At 44.5% G+C, this 18,099-nt stretch overlaps 1 protein-coding gene across 1 annotated transcript; it reads left to right on the forward strand.

The window, feature by feature from the left end:
- The first annotated feature begins 7,467 nt into the window (after nt 1-7,467).
- LOC135384279 (uncharacterized) lies at nt 7,468-8,268 on the forward strand. Its single transcript, XM_064613490.1, has 2 exons — nt 7,468-7,613; nt 7,698-8,268. The coding sequence occupies exons 1-2, from the start codon at nt 7,483-7,485 to the stop codon at nt 8,266-8,268; spliced, it is 702 nt and encodes a 233-aa protein (XP_064469560.1). The 5' UTR covers nt 7,468-7,482.
- Nucleotides 8,269-18,099: the final 9,831 nt, after the last annotated feature.

The raw sequence follows: 18,099 nt of genomic DNA on the forward strand, positions 1-18,099 counted from the left end.
GCTACGCTGTTAGAACAATTCATCGGAGCATTCAAGAGTTACCTATTATAAGCTGCCAAAAGACCAAGCAGTGCGAGGCTCTTGGCTGACAGTGGTGCCTGCTAATTTCCACTGCAAGAATTTCGTCCACGAATGTTATCATGGGTTACGCGCGACTCCAGGGGCAATTTGGAATCTCGGCACGAAATCGTCTGATGAAAATCTGAGGTGCCCGACGCATAACATTTTGAACGTGCCACGGAGGATCAAGGCAAAAAACGAGAGGTTCAGATATAAAAAATAGCAAGCTTAATGAATCGATTGTGCAGCTGTCCTACTGCGCTTACTCTGATATAACCACGATTAACAACACAATAGCACTATTGATAATCTAACTTCTGAATTATCACAGGTGCACGCTGAAGGCTGAAATGAAGCATGATCTGGCTTGCATATGGTCATGAAGAAATTGCTGACACGTTAGTTGCAGTCCACCTCCACCAACAGGTATGACAATGTGATGTTATAATTTGAGTATTCATCTATGTTCAACTTTTCATGTGCACTCGCATGCAGACATCTTGACACCACTTTTAAATCTGCCCTCAAAGTTACAACCTGTGCTTTCAGGGTGGAAAACAAAGGTCGCCATTCCGATTAGCTGCTATCTCCCAGTTCAAGCACTTTTGTGTCTGGACACTCGTTCCTGCGGATGGGGTGTAACAAGCTTCACTGTCTGATGTAGAAGGTACGTTACATTAGTTCAGTTAATTTGTCTTTTGCACATATTTGTTACTGTTAGCTGGATTACTGTTGGACATACAATCCTTTGACACACCGAAGCTGATGTCACCTCTGATAACGTTTTAGAATTTTCAGTGTCATCAACGTCCATTGAGGAAGGTGCCTTTACTATCTGTGAATCTTCAACTGAAGAATACCCCAGAATTCATGTTAACATTGTCTACTCTTATTAATTCACTGTCTGTTTTCTGAGAGCTAAGAAAAATGGATACTATTTATTTGTCACAACTTCACGCTGGATACCGGTAGTGGTACTGGCTTGACATGTAAGCTAAAATACCTGGATTCTACAATAATTGTGTTCAACTTGGTGCATTACCGTGGGCAATGCCACATTCACTACATTTTTAGTGGGTCCGGTGCACAAATACTGTGTGCATACTGCATACGTACATACTGTTCGATAGGCAAAAATACCTGAGCAGTGCTGTGTAGTCTTTTTACCCAAAGTCCATACTCTTACTGCAAAGTCACAGTACGTAGAACAGCAATGTGCAGGTATGCTGCGATAGAGATTCACAACAGAAAGAAGACTGTTGAGAGCATCTAAATTTTAATGAGACGAGACTTTCGTGCACAAGGCTGCTCTTGTTAATGTCTAACATGAAGTTACAAAATCCCAGAATATATAAAACATGTTGTAATGTAGAGAGCGAGGAGTGGTACAGACATCAAGGTAATTATATAATCACATATATAAAAAAATAAAAAGGGGGTACAACTCCCCCCTCAACTCAACTCAACAACTCTACTTATTCTCTACCTTACAACATGTCATATATTCTGGAATTTTGTAACTTGATGTTAGACATCAAGAAGTACAGCCTTCTGTGCAAAAGTATTCTTTCTGTTGTGCACAATCATTATACAGTAAATGCGACTATCCATTTCTTGTCATTAAATGCTTTTCCTTTCTTTCTTTCTTTTTTTCTGCAGTGATGAGCATCCATAAGGACACATGCCAGAAAGGGAGTCTCTTTGGGATGACAAACCCTCATCACCTCATGAGGATACAATGGTTGACGAATGGTTCTCAAGTACATCGAAACTTCCAACAAATAATTCATGAAAAAGCCAGTCAGTGCTAGCACCAGGAATTGAACGTGGACCGTCCTGCTACCAGTCAGAGATGTTCAGTGGCGTAGCCACGGGGGGCTAGGGGGGGCTCGAGCCCCCCTACCTGCCACGGACCGACCCACACAAATCGTGCAAATCCGAGAACATAATATATAGGGGGGGGGGGACCAGTGTGACTATCGCGAAAGTTCTTGCAGTTCATGGTGTCTATCTAAGAAGCACTCTTGAATGGTTTTCAAAGTATGAGCTTTTCAAAATACTTCCAATCTCGTGACACCACTTCATTGGTCATGACAGCCTATACATGTAATCGTACTGTGAACATCTAAATCAACTATTTTCGTTCCCTTTTTTAATCCTCAGTTTGCAGTGTGCACAAGTATGTGTGTGTTGTCGACACAGAATCAGCGGGGGGGGGGAGTTTTCGTATCGAGCCCCCCCTACCTTTGAGGTCTGGCTACGCCACTGGAGATGTTACATTTCAGGCGCTCATTGACTTTTGGTGAATTACTTGTTGACTTTGTCCCAAGGTGGAGCTCGCTACAGCTCATTTGCTAGCTGTTAATGTTGTGGCGTGTGTTGCGTTTTTCTCTTTGTGTGTTCCAGACTCAGAACGGTTAATTTGGATCAGGTCAGGTACGTTTCATTTAGACATGGCAAACATAAAGTGGTGTTTCTCAACACAACTTAGCAGTGGTCTTCATGCATTACTGCTACGGCCATTAAGCGTGAATAGAAACCTGCACATTATTCATGATGTAAAACCCCAAGACTAGGGAACACGAAGGGACAGACACAAACATGTCCCTTTGTGTTCCCTAGTCTCGGGGTTTTACATATGCATCATCTTCACCAGCTCGCTTGCTTGCAGCCATTTTTTCTGCACATTATGTTCACTCTACTTTTATCGTGTGCTATATAAACTTGTTCAAGTTCTGTCAAACAACCTGTAACGCTATAAAAAAATTCAGTACACTGTTTGTGTGGGTTCAATGGTAGCGCATGAATGCAGGAAGGAAACTGTCATGTTATGGCAAGTGTTTACGTATTGTACATTTAACTACTAATTTTATTGGTTAGCTTTCGCTGGCGTATCATGTCAAGCCATGTTATATTAATTTGGAACATGTTCTTCTTAGTAGCCAGAGCAGCTGATACACAGAGAGAACATAGCCCGTGTGTGTTTGTCTTTTCCACCGCAGCCCTTGGGTTTCCTCCCTGATGGCTACACATGTCAGGGATAGGTTTCAGAACCGGTAGTTCCTGCCAAGTGTGAATTGCTTTTCAGGGGATCATCACGCTGGCAGATGAAACATATGGTTTAAATTATTTGCAGGACAGGAATTGCGCAGCTTCTCACAAATACTACTACTACGACATAAGAGTGGTTTCAAATCTAGCTTTTTTTGTGTTCCTGACATTATCGCACAAGATGTAGTATCCACTATGATCCTTTATGTGGAAGGTATGTACAGTGCAATCAACAGATGCTATTTACAAATCTGTGTTTTCTACTGTGTTGAAATGGGGTAGTTTGTATCTGAGAGCCATAGTGAAACACAGGCCCTCGAGAAACATGGCAACACATTGCAGGGACTCTGGATGCTGCCTAAATTTCCAGAACACACAGCTCAAGGCAGCTGTTAAATAACAAGTGGTTAGAGAAATCCAAGATAGTTGCATCCGTAAGCAGTCCGCTGTTGGATTTGCTTCTGTCAGAGATACGTTATCTCAAAGGGAACGCACGGACACACTCAGAATGATACTAGGGCTGCCTGTGAAATAGAATGAGGAGAGGAGAAGATATGTAACCCTTTTTCTTGTCTGTCATTCTATTAGTTAAATTGTCATTTTCTTAGCAGCATGTGTGTGTATATTCCAGAGTCTGCTAATAAATATATCAGTTTAGAGCTAGCAGTCGCATTGTAGATGTCTCATCCTGTCTTTGGTTGCTTGTGATTCACTATGGCCATGCTTGCTATTGCAAAAATAGAAAACAAAAAAAGACAATAGAAAAACACGGAAAGAGCGACCTAAAAAGCTGCCTGTTCTAGTGCTCACATGGAGGGAATGCAATGAGGTAACATGTTCCATTCATGAACTGTGCATAGTAGTACATATCACAACGGCAACCGATTATTCAGATTTTTCTTGAAGTACTTTTTTTTTTTTTTAGCTTTGTTTGCACAGTCTATTATTGGAGCTTTATGTGATTCCCCGCTTCAGATACTTTAAGATTGCTGATGCTGTGCAGTTTAATTTTGAAACTGTACTGTGCTGAGGTACAAAAAACAGAATTGTCGTATCTGCATTTGAGCACATAGGAATAATTTGTAAGTACTTTACTTGTTGACATTAATGTTTGCACCAGGTCACAACATTGTTGATTTATGGAAAATGTAACTAAATATGTTTATTTGCTTGCCAAACAATGCACAAATGTCTTCTTTTCTAGTGAGATATTCCCTGTTCACCAGACATAAATGTGGAAAAGTTAAAGGGGCACAATGATGGTAGAGTCTAGCGTTGCTTTTTGCCACTTCACATATATGCACTGTTGTTCGTGTGCACATGTAGGAATAGGAAGGTAGAGGATGCGCATAAAAAATTTCGTATGCAGTCACACGTATGGTTCAGAAGATTAATTAGATGATGTCCAAGCATATATAATTGTGCTTCATGTGCAACGGGTATGCTAACGGATTGCTTCCATGAAGCCTTTTTATTTATTTTTTATAAATTCCTTTGATAAATGTTATTTTTGATTTGATATCAATTTCATATTACATATTGTATACTTATATTTTTATAAATTTTATAAATTAAAAACTCAAGTTACACGGCCCCTGTAAGAGTGCCCTTTGCAAATGGTTTGGTAACGTGTCTCAAACTGTAAAGGTAAGAGGCAATCGAGAATGCTGCAGACAAGGTTGCAACTTACATATTGCTTATCACGTCCTACATACAAAGTGATTTGTACAATAATTCCTGAGCACGGAATTAATCCCGAGGCTGGCCAGTGATGTCACCCAGGACGACAAGTCACATAAGTGCCTTTAACACTTTTACACCCCATGGGCTGAGTTGTGAATTGAAAGAGCACTCTACAGAAGGATAAGGTGCACCTGATTTCTAGGATCTATGCTATGCCCTAACTCTTCCGACACCACATTTCTAAGTGGCAATATGTGCTCTGGTACTTCTTTTGCGTCTGCAGAGTGTGTAACCACATGGCTACTGGAGCTTTCGTGTGCATGTTTTTGTGCGACAGTGTTCATTACAAACAATATCCAGATGTTAGACATAAAATGCAGTAGTTTGTAGCGCACCACACAACGCAGCGTGACATGGGAGTGTGTGATTCAAAGAAAGCTTCTGGAAAATGCACAGAATCCCACAAAAAGTTTAAAATGTGATTTGTATTTCGTTTTACGTCTTTCGTCGTTACATACCATCGTCGACACTGTTGCACATTGATAAATCGTACGTAAAACTTGTCCTATAGCAGTATGCGGTTTCTCAAATACATAGCACAATTTTCCTGCAGTAATAAAACGCTGTCGGCATTTTCTTGCTGACACGGCTGTCGAAACGTCAGCCTCTACAATGGGCAAGTGCTGTAAAGGGGCTAACGCAGACGCGACTTGATACAAATTGTACGTGCTCACAAAACACAAACGACGAATTCCAGTCACAACATCGCACAGAGGTTGGTTCGCGAATGAGTTCGCAGCTGCTGCACTGTTTACTTATCGCGGAACGGTGGAACCCGGCTGTCCGCCATCTTCAAGCACAGATACGTGAAGCCGCGAGAAGCCGTAGCTGAAATCCACTGACAAGTACGAAGACGCGTACACGTCACAATGCCCGTTCGGGTGCATCTACGTCATAAAAATGGCTGCGCCGATGTGTGTTTCGGAATGAATTACCTATTTTTTTGACATGGTACTGTACCGAACTGAGAGAATGAAGGTGTATTTTGGGGAGAGCTGGATGTGGGCTTTCAGAATATCACAACCGTTTGGACTATTTGGGATATCGGCATAGCTGACCTTTAATAAAAATATCCCCCATCCAACATTTAGCGTAATCATGCGAGGACTCATAGTAGTAAGAATCATGCGAGACTTTGTCCATGTTCGAGTCGGATTGAGATTCATTCTCAGGTACTGATCTACCAACAACTGCGATCACTTTTTTACGCTTACTTGACATCGTCTCAAGTTCTTCCGTCGTGTTGTCACCGCTCGAAGACAATTGTCGTTTGGATTCCTCTCGATTGTGTAGATCCCGTTCATCTTCGCTTTCCGCTGCTGTCGACGCAGGCTGATGCCGGGGAACCGTGGCGATGAAGTTCGAGTTGGGGCTGATGCTGCTAACCGCTTCGGGAGAGGGCGCACGGCCTCCGTTGCCGCCCGGTGTACACAGGCGAGGCTAGCCTCTTCAGAGGACGACGACTCGCTTGCGGCCGATGTCTCCATGACTTACTGTGACGGAATCCGATATTTTGCTATCTCTAGCCGCAGGCTTCCCCGTCCTTCAACAACAACTTACTGTTGTGTTGAGGAGTGCAATGAATACCTTTTGTTTGCCTTCTTTGACTTCGGATTTCCGCCCCCACTAATACTAATCCTTCGACTTGAGCTTCTCAAGGTGACGACGGAGAGACGACTTTCCCCCCACATCTGATTAGACGGGCATCGCAGCTGCTAATACCCCTGTCACACGGTCAACGTAAAATGACGATCGACTAGAAGGCCTTTGAGATTTTATATCGCCTTTGAACTCAAATGGATTGTCTCACTGCCACACGGGAAGTTTTTGATGGCCTTTGAAAGCTTCCGCATTTGGCCTTCAAGATGCATGCGGCGCATCAATCGCGATGTAGCTCCTTCGGTTTCTTGTCGTCTGGCCACATTGTGTTTTGTTTATGGTTTTTCCTGGGGCATCCGCTCGCCGGCGCGTCGTTGTGCTTATCTTCCCATTTTCGTTCGAAACGGTGTTTCGCTGTGGTGTCGCGTGTGTGAATCAGTCCGTGAATTCTACTTATCGGGTGGCATCTGACGGCTCCCGTGCATATGGAAGGCGACGACAGCAATGACGCCAGTTTCAGGTTGTGGGTTGCGTGCCAGGCAGCCTCTATAGCGCAGCTAGACGCCGAAATAGACGCAGCGAAACAGGAAGCAGACATAATAGAAGAACAACTTCTGTGTGTGAATAGTCTAACTACCACTGTCACTGCGATGTGCGACGTGAGTGTGGAGCGACGAATGTGGTGTCTGCCTCGCCACGAGAAGTGGTTTGAGAAAACCATACCACTACAGGGAGAGGAAAGCTTCAAACAGCACTTTCGGGTGTCCATGTCAAATTTCGGTTTATAGTGGACGCGTGCCGGTCCCGAATGGAAAGAATGGACACAAACATGCGTGATGCCATTCCTATAGAAAAAAGGGTCGCCATCGGACTGTACAAGCTGAGGTACAATCCTCAGCTGAGGATCGTACCATGGCCGTCGTGTTCGGTGTAGGGCGTTCAACGGTAAATGAAATATACAGAGACTTCTGTGAAGTCGTCGTGGGGACTCTTGAAACAGAATGGATAAAAATGCCGTCAACAGACACAATGGCAGAACATATACGCGAGTTTTTCGCTGTATGTCAGTTTCCCCAGGCTGTAGGGGCGCTAGATGGTTGCCATTTTCCTGTTTCCCCTCCAAAGGATCACGGAAGTGACTATATAAACTACAAGGGATGGTACGTAATGTGTGTTACAGAGAGCATTGCATGTATTCCATACAAATGTTGCCTATGCTTTTCACTAACACCATGCTCTTATAGGTACAGCATCATTCTGCTAGCCTTGGTTGACCACCGGTACAGATTCCGATACATAAACGTTGGCTCTCCAGGACGCTGTCACGATTCATATGTGTATCACAGATCGAAACTGGCAGAAGCTGTGCAGGGACCGTTGTTTCGCAGCCCACTTGCCACGATCAATGGAACAGCTGTACCCCCACTGATCCTATGCGATCAGGCCTTTCCATTGACACCGAATTTGATCAAACCATTCAGCCACAGAGGACAACTGGACGATAGTCAAAGGACTTTTAACTATCATCTGTCACGGTCTCGACGTATTGTGGAGAATGCCTTTGGCAGGCTTAAAGCTAGGTTCCGGTACACCATGAAAAGGATGGAGTGCGATGTTGATCATGCTAGACTTGTCATCCGCGCAAGCTGCATATTGCACAACATTTGTGAACATTTTGGTGACGCCGTTCTGCAGCAGTGGTATGCAGAAGTTCAGCACAGCAACGCTGCCTACGAGCAACCGCAGCATAGTGCTGATACAGAACAGGGGAATGGACATGCAGTGAGGGCAGCTATTGTGGACTACTTTAAGTGAATGTACAGGATACACAGAGAGAGGTTGCCCATTCGTTTATTATCATGTGTGACTATTTTCTCAAATAAGCTGTCAGTGCTGACACAAGCTGTTCTTGAAGTTTTATTTGGCGCTCCCTTTGCTCATACTCTCTTGCGCGGACCTGCTCAAGGCTCTCCCTAAGAAGCCTTTGTTCCTGCAGCAGTGCTGCCTTAAAGTCATCCATACTGGATGGCCTCTTCCTCTTTCTTGTGCTTCTGCTTGTGCTTGGTGTTGCAGCCACTTCTTGTCTGGGTGTTGATATTGTGCACCCTTCACTGGGGCTTTCTCCAGTACTTTCGTCTGATGTGCCAGCTACTGAAGGGCTATGCACGTTTGCATCCGGATGCGATTCAGGGGGGTGGAATCCCACAATGTCTGTGAGATTCTCGTCTGGAGAGCTGCTGTCCCCATTCTCCATGTTGTGTATTATCTGTTATACAATGAGAAATTACACCATAAATATGCAGTTTAACAGTTTCTCTGTCAGACTTCTAAAACTGCACATGCTGCTTGGTCCTAAGCCATAATTAATACGTCGGAAAGGGAAACAAAAAGAAAAGAGAAACACTGTCAAGGAGCCCACGATGAGGGAATCACACACGTAACATGAAAAACGGTTAGGAGCAACTAAGATTTATTTGAACAAGAACTTTCGTGCAAGAGACTGCACTTCTTCAGGTTCTTGTTCAAATAAATCTTAGTTGCTCCTAACCGTTTTTCATGTTACGTGTGTGATTCCATAATTAATATTGTGAAATGAAAGGTAATAGCATCAGAATATGAGCATCATGCTCATAGTACCATTTGGAAGAACCACCACTGCTCAAAATGGACCCTTTGTAGGAGCTCATGCTCATAAACACACACATACATAAACTGACTGCACGATGCATTGTGTCATGTCTTCCAGTCTGTTTTTATGTATGTATGTGTGTGTATATATATATATATACGTTCCCCCTCAGGCAGGAAATAATACCTACACCATATATACACCAGCTCGCTTGTACCCTACTTCTCTGTTCCATACTACTATTTTGCTTTCATAAAACTGTGTACGCATGCATGACATACAGTGCATTATATATTCCTTATAAGCCGTTCTGTACACTCGTTTCGAACAATATAGGCTTTTAAATAGCAGTTCAGGCTCAGAACAATTTCACATACTTGCTCAACTGAGATAGAGCTCTCTTGAGCCCTTGAAGGGTCATTGACGGGTAATGATCCAAGGAATGAATGGATCTTCCAGAAGTACTCCCAGGGAATTGCACCAGCACCTGTCGTTTGTTTCTTTTGCCAAAATCTGGAATAGTCAGATTTTAAGTGTTAACAGGTATATAGAACTATAGGATGATAAAAAAAGATGAGGTAAGGTTGTTTAATACTTGGAAGATCAGCAAGGAATGAGGCCGCTAACGAAGCTTCCACATAGCGATCGTTATCGTCATATTTAAAGTTCGCGCCCACCAAAGCCGCTATGATAGACTCGCGCGAAAGCGCGTGGCGAATCACGGGCCGATGTGATGCGTTTAACGCGCGCTATGTGGCAATGACAAGTTGAAGATCGGGAAGACTGCAATGAGAAGGTACCTTACCTGTACGTTTGGACCAGATTCTCAATCTTCGTGTGGACCTGAGCACGAGTTCTTTCAAAGCCGGCATTCTGGAGCGCTGCAGCAATTTCTTCATACACAGTCGCGTTTCTTTTTTGGCGGCGCAAGTCTGCCAAGCGGTCTTCCCATAAATCTATCAGCTGATGAGTTTCCTTTCCTCCCCAGAGCTGACGGGGCTTTGACGTCTTCTTCTTCGAAACTTCGCTCATCGTGCCGTGGCGGTGAAAGTTCAAACAAAAGCAGCCGTACACGAATACAAGAATATAAGAAGCGAAAACTAGAAAAATAAAGTAGCGAAAACTAGAAAAATAAAGTAGCGAAATGAAACAATATGAAGACTAAATACGAAAACGTGTCTTGAAAAAAAAAAAAAAGAAGCTTACAAGAAATAATAAGCAGCAAAAGGCAATATAGCAAAATAGCAAAAGGCAATATAAACCGCGTCTGAAACTGTAGTCTAGTGCGAAGAAATCTCGTTCACAGCGCATTTAGGGGGAAGACAATGTGTCCGAGAGTGTAGGGATCTGCGTCCCGACGGCCTTCGAGACTTCGAGGGAGTTCTCTGACTCTCCCTTGACCCACTTGACAGTCCGACCGAAGGCCATCCCGAAACGCCGTGTGGCAGCGCACAACTGCCAGCTGAGTCAATTGACAATGGCTCAAAGGGCCTTCGAGATGCCCGTGTGACAGGGGTATAAGATTGTAATATCTCTGAGTGTACGCTGAGTAACTCTACGTGAAACTGCCTGTTGAAGAGTATGTCTTCCAGAAAGAGAGTATAACCGTGCATAATCAACATAAGTGAAGTGCCATTAGACACACAAAAAATACGGAAGAAAAAAACAGGTGCTGTATGATTACAGGTGCTGTGGTTGATGCATACCATTACCACCACAGCAGGTCTGACCCTTTAATTGCAAACGTATCGAGAAGCTTTTAGGGTCAGAGGGTCCTTGAGGCCTAAAAGGCTGCCTGTAAAACACTGCGGGGAAAACAAATGTAAAAAGAAAACAACACGAGGAGCTTAATAAAATCCAACACGAAACCTCCTCGTGGGCAGTCGGACCATCATGTAGCTTCCAGTCAGTCGGCCACTCGCCAGCCTCCTACAGTTGAAATAGTTTCATTTCTTTAAAAGTGGTTCTGAGTTTGTGAAGTGAAATGAAGTGATGTGCGATCTCCAACTGGGCACTCTGGAAGATCATCATCAGGAAGACAACGACAGCTGCAGCACCCGAAGACAACATTGCCAGCAACGAAACACATAGAACTTTGATTATAATTGAATTTGGAACTCTATCTACGTTATCCGGAATCCCATTACCCCTAAGTTGTTACCATGCTTTGCGCATCTTTTGATCAGCGTTAATGCTACCCTGTAGCCGCTAGCATTGATTTGTTGAATTGTTTAGCAGAGAGTTACAACATATTTATGATTGCTAAGTAAATAGCGTTATTGTTACCAGCACCTGGACTTTTACTGTCTCTGGGTGTTGCCCCAGTGCGTACGTCAGTTGACATAGATCAGTCTGCCCGCTTCTTCTGAATTGTCGGAAACGGTATAGTTAGCACACTGTTGGAGCCGCGCAGTGATTGCCGGTGGAGGTTAGCCTGGCCCTCCCCATCGTATAGATTGGAGGTGATGGCCCACTCAGATCATCTCGCAGTCAGAGTGTGATATTGCACGCAAATCAAGAGGCATACCAGGTTTCCGTAACACTTATGTTCCGACGTCATCTTCGCATCTGTTCCACTCCTTGGATATCGTAGGAGGTTGGGTGGCTTCTTGGGAAACAGGTGACCCAGTGACCAGAACGACACTGGACGCAAAAGTAACCTGAGTGCCGTGGACTCCTTCTGCTGCTACTGGTTCCAGTGCCGGCACAGACGACGGTAGCGGCGGAAAATCCTACAATCCTGAACTCACAACCTCCGAGTACGCCTTATGCTTGGTGCAGTCCACTGACGCGCAGGCGGCACTGCACCGTCGGCACGGGGCGCTACAGCCCTCTCCAGCGTGACCAAAAATCAAGCAACGGTGGCGCACGATTCCTTATAATTCCTTATAGTGACCTTCCTGCTTGCATCTCCTGCAGGCCCTCCTCATTCCCTGATAGTTAAAGGTGATGCGATGTCCGTTTACCCGCAGGAAGTTGGGAGCTGGGTTGTTTCCTGACATTTTCATCTTCACGGTTGTGTCGCCAGTCCTTACGGTAGGTCAGTCCTTATACATGATGAAGTTGACATCAAGTACTTTGCCATACGACTGCAGTGCCCGGACGAGCTGTTCCGAGGAGGCATATGCGGGCAGGTACCACATGTTACTACAACGACACGTGGTCGAATGGGTTCGATTCTAAACTGCTCATTTCCCATTTTCAGATTACCCTTTTCAGTGACTAAATGGCTGGCTGCCGCCGACGAGACTAGCACCTGAAAAACGGTGCTTTCCAGATCTTGAATACAGTAGATGTTGTCAACACCCACTATTTCTGCTGCTGCATCGATTATGCCGTCAACGGAACTTCCTGTAGTCACACTCACACTGAACGGCCATTCCTTGCTGGGTGCCAGAAGGGATGTCATTCTGCCCCGGGAGACGACAACGGCGTATCCGGGGCCTGCTTCCTAAGGTAGATAGCGCAGCGGCTTGCGATCTTGACCTTCCAAATAACGAACAATTCCTTTGCAGATTCGGTGGTGAGTTAGCACACCGTGATGGGAGTAATCACGTGCTACGTGACCTTCTCACGCCGTCCGTTCAAACGTTGCCTGCCTGCGTACTGCTGACGATGGCGCAAGAGTGGCCGAAACAGCTGTCCAGTACTGGCATTGCGATGTTTAAGTATTTACAAACATAAGCTATACGTGTAGCCCAAGAGCTCCGGCTATTTTTTTCTATTTCATACTTCACTGGCTGCAGACTGGCCTTTCCGTGGTGAGTTAGCAGACCCGGCTGGGAGGAATCACGTGCTACGTGACCTCCTGACTCCATGCGCTCAAACGTTGCCCAAGGTATATCTAAATTGGTAGCGAAAACAAGTGAAAATACCAAACCAGTTCCATCGGCAAGGCTACCATCATGAGGCGCCAGCGATCCTGGGTGTTGGTAGTACGACCGTACGACCGTAGACAAAAGATATTTACAACATAGGCATGGCCTGTGTGTGTACTTATAGGTTGTTAATTATTTCACTGTAGAAAAAAACTTTCTGTTGCCCCACTCGTGCACATATACGAAATCATCTACCACGCGAATACATTTCCCTATCCTGCTCCTTTTCGCATGTACCAAAGTGGGCGTGTTTATCCGTGCATGTCTGAATCCGTGCATTGTGTCCGTGCATTGTAACGCGGAGTTCGTACACTTTTGGGTTAAGCAAGAAGCGACATCCACATATCGGAGCTATAGACCAAGGTTAACACGTGTGAACATATGTATAGAATGCATCCTCTGCTGAAAAAAGAATCGTCATCGCAGCCATGATAGCACGAGTGTTAGCAGGGGTCACCTGTGCACCAACAATGTCATGTTTTGTTGCGATGGACCTATAACGGCCCCTCATTGAATAAATGCAAACGACTAATCACTACGTGTACGTATAGGCCTAGGTGAGAAATTGAGTTTAGGTGTACCTTCCTAATTCCTGTGTGGTCATCACGATGCCCTTCTGTCTGGAGTTATCAAAATCTGTGATAACTGTATGTATTTCGAATTGATGTGTTTCGTTAAACCTGATATGACTTATTTTATGTTCTTCACTGGTATTGTTGCCTGGGTGAGGAAAAGGGAATGCGATGCAAACGAAGTGCGCGAATGTAAACGTGCCATACCTAATTTGGACTGCGTATTATTCATAGTGCTGACGTCATCTCTGACGTCATTTATTTACAATCGTAGTAGTCCGCGCAACGGATGGGGGGGGGGGGCGCAGACCGCCTCCATCATGGCGTCATTCGGAAGACACAGGGGCTTATGGGAGTTGCGCTACCTGTTTAGATATACCTTGCGTTGCCTGCGTACTGCTGACAATGTCCCAATAAGGCCGAAACAACTGTCCAGTACTGGCATGGCGACGTTTGACCACTTACAAATATATGCTATAGGTGCAGCAAATAAGCTCCGGCGATTTTTTTTCTTACACATGACTTTTCTTCCATGTATCCGACTATGCGCATCATTCTCGGAAACCCCATAGTCAATGCATTCTCGACTCGCGGAGATACGTCTGAGCGTCGCCATTTCGAGAGCATCGGGGACCTTATGGGGATCTTCTAATTCGTGCGCGCTCCCGCCCTGCGCCTCTTCTTTCATATGTCACATATATGTAGGTGCTAACAAAATCTGAGGCCTGGCGAAGGCGGAGCTTCCGCCGCAACGTTGACTTCCCCTTTAACTTTCCACTAGTAAATAAATAACTCCCCCTTTTCCTACTTCCTACATCTTTGTTGTCTGCCTCATATTTTGTTAGTACCTATTTAATTTCGCGGTCGCCTGAACCCCTTTCTTCCAGCATATATATATATAGATATAATGCAAAGATAAAGTGCCTGAAAGCCGCGAGGTAATATAAAATAACGAATAAAGACGCCTTCCCAAGCGCACGATTTGTGCAGCGACGGCGACAACTTTTTTCTGTTCCGCGAAGGCAGTCTGTTCCGCGCAGGACGTAGCATCAACAGGTTTCTTGCAACCGTATGGTTTGGTTGTCAACATCGCTTTAGGTTCCTCTCGCATATAAATCGTTCAACGAAAAGCCGAGGGATGGAAAAATTGTCGCTGCCGCTGCCGCTCTCGCAAGTCGCTTGCTTGGGAACGTAAGTTACATGAAAGAAAGTAAAACAGTTAGTAGTTAACGCATTAGTTGACGTAAATAATTAGCTCTTAGATTTAAAAAGTTACAAAAATGTAGATGATCGACGTTTCGAAGCAAGCTCCTCCTCCTTCTGGATAAAGGCAAATGACTTTGTGCAATGGCTTATGTAGGTTTCTTGAATGACGTCATAGTTGAGCAAGAACTCCCCACCTCCTGGCGACTGTCATACAAAGTTATGGAAATTTCCGGGAAGGTCACGTGCGGGGTCCTTGTCCTGTGGTTGACAAAATCTGGGGTATTGCGTAGAGACGTTTTGCGTTCCAAGGTAAATGTAAAGGCCGGCTTTGTTGTAATCTGAAAAAAAAAAAGGAAGATAACACCAAGTGAACTGTACAATTGAGGGGAAGGGTCATTGCTTCTTCTGTATGGTATTGATGCTACGAACAGTAGAGAGGATGCCTGGATTTTCATTTATCAGAGATTTAAACTTGTAAATGAGAAATGACTCGCGTTGTTCCTTGATTGGTCGGGCTGAAATCCAGATTCATGAATAAAAATTGATGCATCACCAATTGAGTGCTCAGGTTGATTGAAGTGACGCGAGACCGGGAGGTTGGACTTTTTAGTAACATCAGACCTGTGGTTGTTGAACCGAATTCTGAATGAAGTTTTTGTCTGGCCGATACATTGCGAATGGACCTTTTCTGACAACGCGTATGCGCATGCCCAGCCCCAGTGTCCCTCACCTTTGAGCGGAAAACATCGCTATGAACCCACCTGGGGGCGACTGTCATGTTCATTGTGGGGAGATAATCGGTTTCAAGGTTACGCGGGCGTTTGAGGTCTGGTAATGAGTACAATGCGTTTTCACCCTTTCCGCATTCTTCTTCCAATCTTCTCTTGATTATACTTTCCCACGCAACGTGCCAGTCCGAAAAGTGTCACCATTATTGGGGGAAAGACACGACGTTCGACATTCCGTCGCCAGAGGCGACGCGAATATGGAAATGGTCCATTGCAAGTGTTACACTAAAGGAGGTAGATGATATTAGAAGAATTGCAATTCAAGTTGCCAAGTACATTTGTCTTAAAGTGTGAATTGCTACTGTGAACTGGTTGGCATGTTTGCATTAATTTGCAGATCTGACACCTCCTTCCGTTCCAGGGGTGGCATCCTACATCTTCATCTTGTGGTTTGTTAATCTTAGCCCTTACTAACCTGTCTTGCAAATTACGACCACTGCGGTAGGTGACGCGTTGTGGGTCAAGGAATATGGACTGCCTGCGTTCGGATTGTGAGAGAATGGAGTGATGGCGTTTTAGAATGGCATTAATGTTGGGAATGTTGTCATGAAACGATACAGTGATATTTATCAAATTTGCAGACTGCGGCTTGGTTCCCCTGGTACGAAGGGATTTGCGATCGGTTGCTTTGCCCGAGAAAGCGCGTCCTGGACTAATTTGGGCGGATAATTTCGCCTCACCAGAATATTCTCAAGTTGACTAAGGTGATCATCCAACTTATGGTCATCCGAACAAAGTCTGCGGTATCGTAGTGCCTGGCTGTTTGGTATCGCAAGCTTCGTACGTTGGGGGTGGCAGCTCCGAAATGAAAGGTATTGTTGGGAGTCCGTGGGTTTGCGGAATAGGTCGGTTGTAATTTTCCCGTTTTCAATGTTCATCTGTGCATCTAAGAAGTAGCAGCGGTCCTGGAGAAAGCAACAGTGAATTTAATGCTATGGTGTACAGAGTTCAAGCTATTGACGAACTCCAACAGATCATCATCGGAGTGAGGCCACATCATGAATATGCCGACTAGAAATCGTTCGAAAACGAGTGGCTGTTTTTCACTCTTAGTGAGGAATGTTTTCCTCTAGTGATCCCATAAAGATGTTTGCATAGTTTGGGGCCATTTTTGTTCTCATAGCAGTGCCGTTAACTTGGATGTAATGTTTGTTATCGAATTCGAAATTGTTGTTGGTAAGTATTACTTGTAGGAGCTCCGATAAAACACATATATCGTAGTCTCTTTACGAACAGCGCGAATATGCGTCCTTAGCAGCATCAATTCCGTCAGTGTGAGGGATATTCGCGTAGAGAGAAGTAACATCTAAGGTTACATGGAAACACGGTACCAAGAGTGCGATATCTTGGATGGCGTCAAGAAAATCGTTAGTGTCCCTGATGTATGATGGTAATTTAGAGGGGATATCCTTAAGTAGATTGTTAACAAAACAACACATATTTTCGGTTGCGGTACCATTGCAGGATACAATGGGTCTTCCAGGATTACCTGCTTTGTGAATTTCGGGGAGCATGTAGAACCTACCGGGTTTGGGATCTCTAGGCATAGGGTATTCTAATAGGTTTACATTGATTTTACCCCTGGCTTTTAGGCTCTTCAGTGCCTTAGTTATTTTTACGGCTATGTGTGGGGTAGGGTCATCCTCCAGTTTTCTGTCAAATTTATCGCAAGTTAAATGGCGGTTGCCTTCATTGACATAGTCCACCATGTCCATGAGTCCATGACAACCACTGCAGCCCCTTGTCCGTTCTCTTTATGACCAAATCGTCACAATTTTCTAGTTCTGCTAAGCTGTGTTGTTCTTCCATAGTGAGGTTTGATTTTGTTTTTTGGCTTTGGAATTTTGGTAGGCCATAAGGATATCCTTCTGCACTACTTTGATATAGATGTCTAAAGCTTCGTCGCTGTTACTATCGGGGGGGGGGGGGGGGGACTCTGATTTTGGTGCGAAAGGGTCGGAGTTTTTTCTAGGTTTGTCGTGGAAGTATTTCTTAAGGCGCATGCGCCCTGCGAAGTTATCGAGATCAAGGTGAAGTTGATATTCACTGATTTTATTAGTATTAGGACAGCATGACAAACCGCGTTCTAAAAGGGACATTTCCGATTTAGTTAATGCAGAAGATGAAAGGCTGACAACGTTACTTTTAATGTTGCGGTCGGTCGCATCCGGGCTGGTTTCTGTGCTACGCTGTTTTTCAAGGGGATCTTTAGGCATCGACTGAACATTAGGCGGATCGGGCATGTTATGAGGGATACAGGTAGTACAGTTTTGATATGCTCCTTTGTGTGGGGGTCTGGACGGGCTGTCACAAGTATGTCCAGAGAGGGTCTCTGACCGAATAATAGTATTTTGGAGCTGGTCCCTTGACATTTTCTTTCTTTTTTTAGGCCAACTGATGCTCCTTTGTTTTCATAAACTGCTCTAGTTCCAGCTGGTGCTGACATGATAAGTGAGCTTGGGACTGAATGATTTGAATTTCCGTATTTAACTTGGAAATAGTTTCGTCGCAATGCGCGATTAAAACCTCTACCAGCGAATTATATGTCTTTTTTAACACGGTTTGCCAATGAT

This window comes from Ornithodoros turicata, chromosome 2, assembly GCF_037126465.1.
Source record: "Ornithodoros turicata isolate Travis chromosome 2, ASM3712646v1, whole genome shotgun sequence".
Classification (NCBI taxonomy): Eukaryota; Metazoa; Arthropoda; class Arachnida; order Ixodida; family Argasidae; genus Ornithodoros; species Ornithodoros turicata.

Coding starts and splice junctions, on each gene's coding strand:
- LOC135384279 (XM_064613490.1), top strand. CDS start 7,483: ATGGCAGAACATATACGCGAGTTTTTCGCTGTATGTCAGTTTCCCCAG. Junction 7,614..7,697: donor TATATAAACTACAAGGGATG/GTACGTAATGTG, acceptor ATGCTCTTATAG/GTACAGCATCATTCTGCTAG.